Consider the following 13,921-nt stretch of genomic DNA (forward strand, 5'->3'; position numbering starts at 1 on the left):
AGAAAGAAAAGACCATCTTTGCTGAGAGGGTACATGCTCAGGGGAGAGGAGGAGAGAACTGGATGAAATGTTAGTAGTTCACCTATCTTAGAGCTTTTAACCTGGAGTTAGGTATAGTCTGGTGGAAAACAAGACTCCCAGACTACAGGAACAAGAAAATTGAAGCCAGGGAACTGTGGCTACTGAAGAGAGTGGGGGGAATCCCTAAAGGGAAAGAGTCAGAGAAGAGATCTCCAATAGTTTCTAGTCAGACCTCTGACTGCCAAATCACCTACGTATGGAACAGACTCAAAGCAGCTCAGATGAAGGTAAAGATCCCAACTGAGACTAGAACCACCGCCCACCCCCAGGAGTTCACAGTTCATATCCAAGTTAATTGACTATCAAAATAAAAGTAACACACCCATTGCAGAATAATGGAATGCAGAACCTCTACATCTGTCATGTATTCATTGGGTGCCAGCTATGTCAGGCACCCACATGGCATTATGCTATGTACTAAGAATATAATAGTAAGCAAGATAAAGTGCTTGCCGTCAAGGAGATTACAGTCAAATGGAGAAGACAGCCAAGAAAGTACAATAAAACTTAGTATAGCTGAGGGGCACCTGGGTGGCTCAGTGGGTTAAAGCCTCTGCCTTCGGCTCGGGTCATGATCCCAGGGTCCAGGGATCGAGCCCCACATTAGGCTCTCTGCTCTGCGGGGACCCTGCTTCCTTCTCTCTCTCTGCCTGCCTCTCTGCCTACTTGTGATCTCTGTCTGTCAAATAAATAAATAAAATCTTAAAAAAAAAAAACCAAAAACTTAGTATAGCTGACCTTTGAACTGAACATGGGTTTGAACTTACACATGGATTTTTTTTTGTAAACTCAATATAGTACTATAAATATTTTTCTCTTACGATTTTCTTAACATTTTTCTCTAGCTTACTTTAATAATACAGTATATAATGTATATACTGTTACACAAAATATGTGTAATTGGCTGTTTATGCCATCGGTAAGGCTTCCAGTCAGCAATATGCTGTTAGTAACCTATTAGGTTTTGGGGGAGTCAAAAATTACATGCAAATTTTTGACTGTTGGGGGCAGGCAGGGTCAGCACCCCTAACCCCCATGCTGTTCCAGGGTCAATGGTAAGTTTTTTTTTTTCCTTCTTTTTTTTCAAAGATTTTATTTATTTATTTGACAGACAGAAATCACAAATAGGCAGAGAGAGGAAGGGAAGCAGGCTCCCTGCTGAGCAGAGAGCCTGATGCAGGGCTCGATCCCAGGACTCTGGGATCACAACCTGAGCTGAAGGCAGAGGCTTAACCCATTGAGCCACCCAGGTGCCCCAATGGTAAATTTTTTGGTAGGAGAAGTAAAGGGAACACGTGATACAAACACCTAATCTAATGAAAGTAAGGGTTTCCAAAAATTTTAATTCGCAAAGCTAAAGGAATAGAGTATCCAAGCAAGGCCTGGAGGTCAAATAGATGGCATACCTAAGGAGTAAAAGAAGCCCAGTATAGTTGGTGCACATATAGTAAGAAAAGAATGATGAGAGATGACTCTAGTGAGTACGGCAGTGACAAAGGCATCTGAAGAGCCAACCTAAGAAGCTGAACTAAATTAAGAGCAATGAGAAGCTTCTGAAAAGATTTTTAAACGAAGTGATATAGTTCAATTTTCATTTTTGAGAACTGTTCTTGATGTCTATGTGAAGAACAGAAGTGAAGAAAGGTAAGGCTAGGGACAAAAAGGTCAGTTTAGAAGCTGTTTAAGAATTCCAATTGAGAAAGAATAACTTCATTTAGTTTAATGCAAATGTTGGGGCAGAAGTAAGGGAGGCATTTACAGTATTTTTAAGAAGCTGAATTGACTGGACTTAAAAAAAGTTACAGAGCAGTGTTGGGAAGAAAGACTGCAACTCTGTTTGTGGGAATGTTGTACAATGGATATTTTTGGAAAGCAAAAGTGGAGCTATTTAGTATACCAGTAGATAGATCTAGGTTTTAGGAATGGGCCCTGTGATAGAAAGACTTGGGTTTTCATTATCACATGAAGGAAAACTGATACCTTAGATATCAATGCCATATTCCTGGTAGACTTAAGAATGGTTGAAATTTACACTTGCAGTAGAAGAAAAGAGAACCAATGAATTAGGTAAACATTTTATATTGAAATCTCTAATTTCAGTAGCAATAATGCTCTTTACCTCTTTTGAGTTCCCAGCTTATACTGTATCTTCCTCTGCAATATAATTTTCTCATCCAAGAAATAGGAGAATTCTAATTGTCAGACAAGCTTGGATGAGTTTTGAAAGCTAGGAGAAAGTTTTCATATCAAAAAAACCTAATTTAAATAACTTTAAGAAAAACATTTTGTTTTTAGGAAAGGATTATATTCATACTTAAGGGAAAAGTATCCATATAATTTATTTTTTACTTTAGAATTTAAAAATCTACAAAGTGGGGAGAGAGTGGGAAATAAATGTCAACCAAATACAATTTTTTCATACAACTAATACTACTTTAAACTTAATGGAGCTCCAACAAGTGAACAGAAACAGAAAAAAGCAGCAAGTAAAAAATATATACATGCTCAGGAAAAAGAATATTTTATTTCAAGCTTACCTTGCTCCTAAATTTTCAATGGTTATATATTCATCCTTTCTCACAACTTCAAACTGCAAGTGATGGAAAAAAAAATAGCCCTAAAGTAGTTCAATTTTCAAAATTCTTTAGTGTTACTTCTTAGCCTTAATATTTGAAAAAAGATAATAAGAATGAAGCTATAGAGACTTTAAAACAAGTAAAACAGAAGTAACAAGGTGAGCCATAAGCAATCCTAATCAAGCAAAAAACTAGAGTTGATCTTAAAAAGCAGTTCTACTATATATCAGTAGAGGACTTAAATGCTGAATCTGAAATACAAAAATATACATATGCAGGGAAAGAAATAATACATATTTCTAATTTTAGTCTATTTATATACATACTGAAAATTAAACAAGATATTTCATTGAATAGAAAAAATTAAGTGGATACCATTTGAGTATGTAACAGGTATAGTATGTGATGTTCTACAGATAAATTCATGGGAAGATGCTCCCAGACTCTAAGAAGTTCAGAAAGTCTAAAATTATTTTTAACTTTTGATGGAACAAAATTAGATTATCATTCTTGGTTTAGGACAGACTTTCTTCAATTGGTACAGCCATTGCCAGCTTTGTCTCTCTCCCTCCCTCCCACTCTGTGTCTTTATTTTTAATTTTTTTTTTTCTATTCTTAAGGACCACATAAATAGTACTTTGGAGAAATCAAAGTAATAGGAAGGTCAGAGAGTTTAGTCATCATCAAAGAGAAAAAATATGACTAGAATGCCATTATTATGATTCTCAAATATGTTTGAAGTAAAAAATGCCATTCCAGTGAAAAAAAGCAAAAAAATAAGAAAAAGATAAAGATACTCACCAAAATTTTAACAATTCCAGGTACATCACATTGTAGCATCCTTACCACGTCACCTGTACATCCTTCCTTCAAACATTTTTTCCCACTAAAGGCCTAAAATTATCAATAGAAAAAATAATATAGAAAAAAATATAAACAATAGAAAAAATCATTAATCTGCAAATCTGGTTAAAGTTAAAAGCAGATGTTGCTAGATGGTAAAACAAAAGATGTGAATAAACATTTGAGAGTTAGCTGTTCAAAGATAGTCCATTTCTAAAGAAGATGTGGTATACATATACAATGGAATACTATGCAGCCATCAAAAGAAATGGAATCTTGCCATTTACAATGACGTGGATGCAACTAGAGGGTATTATGCTGAGCGAAATAAGTCAATCAGAGAAAGACAATTATCATACGATCTCCCTGATATGAGGAATTTGAGAGGCAACGTGGGGGTTTTGGGGGGTAGGGAAGGAAAAAAATGAAACAAGATGGGATCGGGAGGGAGACAAACCAAAAGACACTCTTAATCTCACAAAACAAAATGAGGGTTGCCGGGGGGAGAGGAGTAGGGAGAGGGTGGTGGGGTTATGGACATGGGGGATGGTATGTGCTATGGTGAGTGCTATGAAGTGTGTAAGCCTGACGATTCACAGACCTGTACCCCTGGGGCTAATAATACATTATACGTTAATAAAAAATAAAAAACAAAAATTAAAAAGGCAGTCCATTTCATGTATCAACGGATTTCCTATTTAAAATGCATGATCACACTTTTCTCTCTCATCATTTCTACTTCAAAGTCTTCAAGTACCAAAAAAAGCCTAAAATGTATTCACCATCCCTAGGTAAATCAACGTCAAGTGAAATGTACTGATTAAGCAAATATAAAAAAGAATACTGAATTCTATCAGATATATGAGGGTTCTGGGGAAAAGAACAAAAATGTTGATTCCTTTCTCTGGCTCTAAACTTGCTATTTCCCCTGGTTAAGTTACTTAGTTTTCTTGTACTTCTTTTTCTGAGGTTGAACTATACTGATCGCCCTACAATCAAAGAAAGTGAAAAGTATTCACTTGCTGCTTAAAAAAAATGAGTACACTTCACACAATGATTTTTAGTGTACAATGCAAGTTCATGTTTTATCTATTAATCTTCACGATCTTAAGTAGGTATTATTATTCTCACTTTATGGTTTAGAAAACTGAGTTTCTGAATGGTTAAATCACCAGGCTAATGTAAAAAAAAAACAGTAAGTGGTTTAATCTGGACTTGAACCCAGATCACCCAACTCTATATACAGTGCTCTTTCTACTATGCCACAATTGCTTTATAAAAGTTTTCTGTTGTCTGCACAATATAAACACTCTAGAACCAAACGGTATAAACCCAACATATGGCCATTAGCTCACTAAAGAGTAATCAATCAATATAGAATTGGGCTTTGGAATTTAATTTAGTTATATTACTTTAGGTAAATATAAATAAGACTATAAAATTTATTATTTTTCTCTATCCCTTAAAATAGAAACTATCCTCAAAATTGTATGTGTCCTTTCCCTTTTTTTGTGTGTAGCAATTATATTCCTTGATTCTATGTCCTTTATGTGAATACACAAGCAATCTATGTTTTTTTAATCAGAAAGAGAGAAAGTGTGAGCACAAGCAGACGGAGTGGCAGGCAGAGGGAGAAGCAGACCCCCCATGGAGCAAGGAGTCTGATGTGGGACTTGATTCCAGGACCTTAGGGTCATGACCTGAGCCAAAGACAGCCACTTAACTGGCTGAGCCACTCAGGTGTCCCATAATATTTCTATTTTTAGGAGCATAAACTTTTATTTATTTTATTTTTTTTATTATTATTATTTTTTTAATTTTTATTTCTTTGACAGAGAGAAATCACAACTAGGCAGAGAGGCAGGCAGAGAGAGAGGAGGAAGCAGGCTCCCTGCCAAGCAGAGAGCCCGATGCAGGGCTCGATCCCAGGACCCCGGGACCATGACCTGAGCTGAAGGCAGAGGCTTTAACCCACTGAGCCACCCAGGCGCCCCTAGGAGCATAAACTTTTAAAAGGAAGGAAAAAGTTGATAGAAATCACTAACCAAAGCAACTAGCAGAGTATCCCCTGAAAAGATGTGTTTATTAATAAATGGTGATGATGAACAAAGAATAATGAGGAGAAAAGCATCAGAGATAAGAGCAAAAGAAAAATAGAGCTAGAAAAAAAGCAGAGAAGGATGTGAGCAGGAAGTAATGGGATGGATAAAGGAAGAAATGCTGTAAAGTTTTGAAGGAAAAAACAAATACCTGATCATTTTCACCTGGATATTTTAAATTCTTGAACTTTTTCCAACAAATTTTATGGAAATAAACACAGCAGCTTTTACTACACATTAACTGAAAAAATCCCTGGAAAAGACAAAAAAGTAAGCTGTTGATATGGAAATAATAATTCATATAGGTGTAAAAAATACTACTGTAAGTCTCATTCATCCATTCACTTATTTGGACATGAACACCTTAAGTGACTTTCAAAATTATGCTATAACTAGACGAGTTTTACATGGCATTCAAAATTTATCAACAGATCACTGGTAATCAACTTTCTAAGTCATTTTTTATAGGTCCATTTTTCACATCACTAAAGACAGAAGTATAAGGACAAAAAGAAAAGGTAATTATTGGAGTAAGCCAATGTAATATTTTCCATATACTGATACATATACTGTTGTTCTGATACAACAAAATATGAGAAATTTGGTGAGTGACCTTTTCAGAGGAACGTGTTTTCTACCCCTCTTCACCTCCATTTTTACATTTCTCTTTTCCTCCCGCCCCAATTCCATACCATATTCCCCTGGAATCTCTGTTAACAATCACTAGACCTGATTTGCAATGTTAATGACAGATAGTTACTGCATTATCTCAAGGTATAAATTTCTAGGCCTTCCCGGTATGTACTCCCTGGGAACTATAGTCCTGCTTCCTTTAAATAGGTAAACTGCTTGGATGACAAAGATCTAAATTTTGTGGCCAGGACCTTCTGAGGCTACATACTGTCCATGTGACTAGAACCCTGGAAGCCTCCCTGGGAAACCTTAGGACCATATCACCTAAACCAGACCCAACTTGCCACCAACCCTGAGCAGCCCACTTCACCAGGCCTACTTTCCAGTACCTATATTAATCTAATGAATACATTTTGGATTTCTTTCCCCAACACTCACTGTATACGCATCATGTTTTGCAACTGGATTTCCATTATATGATAGAAATGGTATCAGACTGGCACTGATGGTTACATCTCATCCTATCTTGTGATTTCCCACAGCCTTATTTTGATATATTCAGAGAACTAGATTTGATGTACTTTGTTGAATTTCTTCAGATCCAGGCTGGTTTCATTTTGCTTGCCCAAGAACCATTCAACAGATAATCATCACTTACTTAGTAACAGAATTCTTTTTTTTTTTTCTTTTGGTAACATATTTGAACATCTTTATTTGATCGTTTTTTAAACCAATTACCAACATTTGATAATCTTTTTTTTTGTTTTTTTTTTTGTTTATATTTATTTTCAGCGTAACAGTATTCATTGTTTTTGCACCACACCCAGTGCTCCATGCAATACGTGCCCTCCCTATTACCCACCACCTGGTTCCCCAACCTCCCACCCCCCGCCCCTTCAAGACCCTCAGGTTGTTTTTCAGAGTCCATAGTCTCTCATGGTTCATTTCCCCTTCCACTTCCCTCAACTCCCGTCTCCTCTCCATCTCCCATGTCCTCCATGTTCTTTGTTATGCTCCACAAATAAGTGAAACCATATGATACTTGACTCTCTCTGCTTGACTTATTTCACTTAGCATAATCCCCTCCAGTCCCGTACATGTTGCTACAAAAGTTGGGTATTCATCCTTTCTGACGGAGGCATAATGGAGGCATAATACTCCATTGTGTACCACTTCTTCCTTATCCATTCGTCTGCTGAAGGGCATCTTGGTTCTTTCCACAGTTTGGCGTCTGTGGCCATTGCTGCTATAAACATTAGGGTACAGATGGCTCTTCTTTTCACTACATCTGTATCTTTGGGGTAAATACCCAGCAGTGCAATTGCAGGGTCATAGGGAAGCTCTATTTTTAATTTCTTGAGGAATCTCTACACTGTTCTCCAAAGTGGCTGCACCAACTTGCATTCCCACCAACAGTGTAAGAGGGTTCCCCTTTCTCCACATCCTCTCCAACACACGTTGTTTCCTGTCTTGCTAATTTGGGCCATTCTAACTGATTGATGTAAGGTGATATCTCAATGTGGTTTTAATTTGAATCTCCCTGATGGCTAGTGATGATGAACATTTTTTCATGTATCTGATAGCCATTTGTATGTCTTCATTGGAGAAGAGTCTGTTCATATCTTCTGCCCATTTTTTGATATGATTATCTGTTTTGTGTGTGTTGAGTTTGAGGAGTTCTTTGTAGATCCTGGATATCAACCTTTTGTCTGTACTGTCATTTGCAAATATCTTCTCCCATTCTGTGGATTGCCTTTTTGTTTTGTTGACTGTTTCCTTTGCTGTGCAGAAGCTTTTGATCTTGATCAAGTCCCAAAAGTTCATTTTCGCTTTTGTTTCCTTTGCCTTTGGAAACATATCTTGAACGAAGTTGCTGTGGCTGATATCGAAGAGGTTACTGCCTATGTTCTCCTCTAGGATTCTGATGGATTCCTGTCTCACGTTGACGTCTTTTATCCATTTCGATAGTAACAGAATTCTTGAAGAGTAACAACTTTTCTCCTTAGTAAAATGCTGATATTCTAAACCTACAACATTTCTAACTGTAAAGAATATTCCACATAATTTTTACTGCTATGATTGCAGAGATATTAACTATAATTACAGAGACATTTGAGTATTACAAAATCCCTAACAAAATTGATTTACTTTTTATTGACTCACAGGATATATATAATTCCTGTTCACTATGAATATAAGTTTTTAGAATAGTCAAATTTTTTTTAAAGATTTATTTATTTGAGACAGGTGGAAAGAGTGTAGGTACACACTCGAGCAGGGGGAGGGGCAGAGGGACAGAGAGGGAGAGAGAATCTCTGGCACACTCCCCGCTGAGTGCAAAGTCTGACTCAGGGCTTGATCTCACAACCCTGAGATCATGATCTGAGTTGAAAGCAAGAATTGGATGCTTAACCAACTGAGCCACACAGGCACCCCAAGATATTCAACTTCTTAACTGGATTACTACTATAATTAAACTAAGTACTCTTTTTAAACAATATTTTGATGCATAACAATAATTTGTATGTACATTTAACTTTATAATTTCATTTTTAAAAACAGTTAATAATTATATTACCTTGTAATTGGTGTTCTTTAAAATGTCAGCTTCACAAGATCGTTCACAATCTAGATAACTGCAAATGGTCTGCTTCATTATATTACTTTCTGTTGTCTTGATAAAATCATTAAGAAGATCCTAGATTTTAAAAATTAAAAAAATTATGAATTATTAGTAATAAGACTGAAATACTTTCAATATTTTACCTTAAATAATGTGTCCATTTTATTATCTCCCTTTTTAAAGGTATTATATGTTTTTTTAAAAAACAGCAATAGAACATTTTTCCCTCATTCAAAGTAAACAACATATGGAAAGGCCCTAAATTAGAAATACTGGTTCAGTAAGAATACTGAACATAAACATAGGAGAAAAGAAAAAAGTCTATGTTTGAAGCTGTACCTCTCTTCACCATCCCAACTCACAGCATAATACCTGACATGTTCCTACTGAAAACTACTTGCTCTGATAAACACACACACACACACACACACACACGCGCGCGCGCGCGTGCAAACAACAAATCACTGGGAGCCCAGGAGGGTCTGCTAGATCCCCAGACAACCATGTTGGCAGTGGGACTCCTAGAGTGGAGCAATATGCCACTTGCTGCCATTATGGGCAGAAGTAGCATATAGAAATATGCTTCCAATATTCAGAGTTATAACTTGATTTTCAAATGCTGATTGAATGTAGGTGAAACACATTATGAAGTCTATGTTAAACAGGTCTTTAGACCAAGTCCTTAACACTTATCCCTTAGAGAGAGTATTATAAGATTTCAAATAGTAGAATTTTTTTTAAAAGATTTATTTATTTATTTGACAGAGAGAGATCACAAGCAGGCAGAGAGGCAGGCAGAGAGAGAGAGGGGGAAGGAGGCTTCCTGCTGAGCTGAGAGCCCAAGGTGGGGCTCGATTCCAGGACCCTGAGATCATGACCTGAGCTGAAGCTTAAGCTGAAGCTTAAGTCAGAGGCTTAACCCACTGAGCCACCCAGGTTCCTCAAATAGTAGTATTTTTAATATACCGAGAATATACAACATGACAAATAAGTTGCTATAGACTGATAAATCTAGTTACCATTCATAACATTCTTTTGATAGCATTCAGAATTTTAAATTGGTGGCTGATATTGAAGAATAAAGATATTTGACCAAGTCAACGAAAATGTTTTAAATATCAAGATAAGAGAGAAAGAAATGAGAGGCATTTAAGGACCTGTCAGTATAAAGGTAGTATATATATATCCTGTCAGCATAGCAAATAGCCAAGTGGAAATGGGGGAAAAACAAATAGGCTCACAGAATGTATTTAAGTACTGCAGTTTCACAGATCTCAAACTTACTATTTCAATACTGACCTACTGACACTCCCACCAAATATATGCCACATATATACATAAGCCTATATGCAGCTACATGAGTATACATCTGTGTTCCTCATTTTCTCTACCCCACCTCTGTCTCCTTCAGAACACTAACTACAATTTGTAACTACTTTATTAGGGGTTTTTTTTTTTCCCCTTTTTAATCCTTTTGTTCCTTCTTCTTTACTCCCTATCTCTTGCCTCTTGTCTTTGGCATTCATTCATTCAATATATTTACTGAGTACCTGTTATAAGCCAGGTTGTCATGGAAGTTAAGGGATGTTATGGATGTTAAAGAGACAGAAGTAAACTTAGCAGGGCCATGGGACCTGCTCATCTACCACCATCTTTCAGCTTCAAGCCAGAAATCTTGAAGTCATCCACTGCATAATGGATTCCATCACCTTTTGTATGCAACACATCATCAAGTCATTGTGTCTTTTCCCAAAATACACTGTAAATTCTTCCATTTCTATCTCCATTGCTAAAACTCCATCTTATGTAGATTATTAGCTGTAATAACCAGGTGCCTAACTGGTCTACCTCTTCCCCACCTACTCTGCTCCAAGGTACTCTCTATACAAAAGCAAAAGATGTCAGTTCCTTGCTTAAAATCCTCAGTGGCTTCCCACTGTACCTACCTAAAATAAAGTCTTAACCCTTACCAAGCATGGACTGCAAGGTCCTGCAGAACCTAAATTCAGTATATCTAGCCATCTCTTTGAATTCGTCTCTAGCCTTGTTCATTATAAAATTCATATGGTTTTACTTTTTCAGTTCTTCAAACTTGTGTGTCAAGGCCTAAGGGCTTTCCTACACTCTTTTCCATTACCTAGAATTCTCTTCCCTCAGTCTTTACAGAGCTAGTTCTATTCTCAACCTTCTGGTTCCCATAAGAACTATCACCTCCCAGAGAGGCACACATCCTTATGTGCATATATATACACAGAGATGTATACAGGTATATAAGTGTGTATCTGTCTGTTCTCTTTTATTATAATTTGATTATATCATTCCAGTGTTTAAAAGTCTTCAGGGGTTTCACATTAACTTCAAGAAAGGGTCTGAACCCCCATACTTGGCTTATATAAGGTCCTCCATGATCTGGCTGACATTTACCTCTGACACATTACGCATTCATGATACAAAAACAGACTGTCATTTAAAAAGAAAAAAGAGAACATTCGTAACAACAGAAACTCTTAGTAGATAATAGCTGAAATAATCATTAAAATTAAAAATTTAGTAGGATAAGAACAAGGGTAATGTTAAAAATAACCATATGAAAGGACACTACGCTCATAGGGTGCCAGCATCTCTAGGGGTGCTATATTCCCCCATCAGGATAAGTTTATCTAAGGGGATATATGAAGGTAGGAGCAAATGGGGTAGGGTAGGTCTTTGGTAGAACTTACTTAGGATAAACGGATATAGGTCAGTCCTCTAAATACCCTAAAAAAAAAAAAAAAAATCTAGTCAAAATGTCTGCGAAGCAAGACTTTGATTGGGGTGCTGGGCACCAATCATTACAGATTAAGAACATGCTGGCCTACAGCCAGGATCACTGAACCATTCTACCCTACTAGACGTTAAACCTTTATTGGACTTTAAAGCAGCATAGGGAGGGAAGGCGAGTGGAAAGTCCAAAACAGCTGGAATGGTGACTGGGTGCCCAAGAAACCCCTGGCAGCAACTATTTTTGAAAAACTATATAAACATTTTAACATTATAACAACTAACATGATAGCACTAGTGTGTACTGGCTGAGTATCTGCCCTATGCAGAAAGCTAAGGTTGAGAAAAATCTCCCAGAAAGTAAAACAAAAAGATAAAATGTAACAAATAGGGAAAAAAAATAAGAAAATCATAGATTTAGTCCAAGATATCAAGTATCTGAATAACAAACATTCCATAAATAAAATGAAAAAAGTCATCTAATGATTTTTTTAAATGTCCCAGAACATTTTCAAAATATAAGCTCAGAACACTAGGTAACACAGAATATCCTAAAAACTCCCAGAAAGAAAAAAATTAAAACAGCTTATAAGCAAAAGATCAAGAATCAGATGATTAGATTTCTCAAAGTAATATTGGAAGCAAGGAAATAACTGAAACACTCAGAAAATATGAACGAAAATAATTTGCAACCTACAATTCTATGACCAGGCAAAATATAAAGTATAGAAAAAATAAATTATTTTGAAGACATGAAAGGTCTCAAAAAATTTACCTCCCAGGCTTACCCTTTTCTAAGAAGCTGCTGCATGACTTGTAACACCAAAACAAGGGAGTAAACCTAAAAAGAGGAAAGCCTGAGATCCAAGAAACAGAGTATTCTACATAGAAGGATAATCCAAGGAATAAAAGAAAAGCCTAAAGCAGATTAAATAAAGATGTGTAACTACTGGTAGAATGGGGAAAGAGAAGTGTATGTGTAAAGGGGATGTATAAGAGAGCTTAATAAACCCTCTTCATCTACCATAGAGGGAAGTCAAAAGATATTATCTACAATGGAGAAATATGATAAAAAACAATGTATCTTTTCAAAAGATACAGATATATCAAAGAAATATGCCTAGAGAGCTGAAAGAAGGTGTCTCTAGTTAGGAACTACAATTAGAGATGATGGACCACGGACTGTTAATTTTAAGTCTTTTTTTTTTCTTTTAATATTATTTTACATACAGTATATGTGTATTATTTTGCTTGAAAAAACTCACTAAAAATGTTTGGATAACAAAGAAAAATATTTTAAAAGAAGGAGGAAAAAGAGAAAACTAAGACCAAGTAGGGACTACTTCACGCAAGCTCAAAAGTTTAATGTTAAAATATATAAAATGATTTTTAAGTCTTAGGTTTGAAGTTGTGTGATTTTCCTGACAAGTGACAAAAACTGTCTGTTTATTCTACCGATTACTGAGAGAGCTATAGTAAAATAGTACTCTGTGATTGAAGAGTTTTCTATCTCTCCTTCTAGTGTTACCAGTTTTCGTCCTATATGTTTTGAAACTATATTATTAGGTTTATACAATTTGAGCTGCTATAGCTTCTAAGAAAATTAAATTTCATAGTTTCTCAAAATAAAAAAAAAATCATACTGTAGAATAATCTAACTACTGGGACACTCACAGTATGTGTTTCTAAACTACACATCAATGTGTATAACATCATTTCAATTTACTCAAAATAAAGGGTTCAAGTGCTTATACATGTGTCTCTGGAAAGACATAAATGAAAATACTAACAATAGTTTCTCCATTTGAAGAAATATGGATGAATTTTATCTTTGAGCACTTTTATATCTTTCAAGTTTTCTAAAATAAGCTTTTCAAATTTTAAATTTAAATCAAGAACAAAATAATGGTAAATATAATTAGGAAAAAAAGAATTAACTATTACACTTAGCTCCAGCTATGTGAAGTACTGGCCTAGTATAGCATTTAATCTTGTTTTTAAATACTAACAAATCTTGTTATTTACTAACCCACCCACCTCACTTCTCTCTATGTGCTGAATCTTACATTCTGCACTAGGTAATGGAATCAATGTTGTTTCTTTTCTTATACAAAAACCCAATTTCCAACAAAAGAATGTGCTTGCTATAGAATATGACAAAGTTAGGGGCACCTGGGTGGCTCAGTTGGTTAAGCAACTGCCTTCAGCTCAGGTCATGATCCTGGAGTCCTGGGATCGCATCCCACATCAGGCTCCCGGCTCAGCAGGGAGTCTGCTTCTCCTTCTGACCTCTCCCCTCTAATGCT

At 36.0% G+C, this 13,921-nt stretch overlaps 1 protein-coding gene across 10 annotated transcripts in view; it reads right to left on the reverse strand.

Moving 5' to 3' along the window:
* DZIP3 (DAZ interacting zinc finger protein 3) overlaps positions 1-13,921 on the reverse strand; it is a 111,548-nt gene that overhangs the window by 58,214 nt on the left and 39,413 nt on the right. For all 10 annotated transcript variants that reach the window (XM_046002454.1, XM_046002457.1, XM_046002456.1 and 7 more), the window contains 4 exons: positions 8,811-8,930; positions 5,751-5,852; positions 3,459-3,551; positions 2,619-2,671 (listed from right to left, as the gene is read on the reverse strand). In XM_046002454.1, coding sequence (XP_045858410.1) covers positions 2,619-2,671; positions 3,459-3,551; positions 5,751-5,852; positions 8,811-8,930 — 368 coding nt within the window. The remainder of the gene's footprint in view (positions 1-2,618; positions 2,672-3,458; positions 3,552-5,750; positions 5,853-8,810; positions 8,931-13,921) is intronic.

This window comes from Meles meles, chromosome 4 (assembly GCF_922984935.1).
Source record: "Meles meles chromosome 4, mMelMel3.1 paternal haplotype, whole genome shotgun sequence".
NCBI classification, from domain to species: Eukaryota; Metazoa; Chordata; class Mammalia; order Carnivora; family Mustelidae; genus Meles; species Meles meles.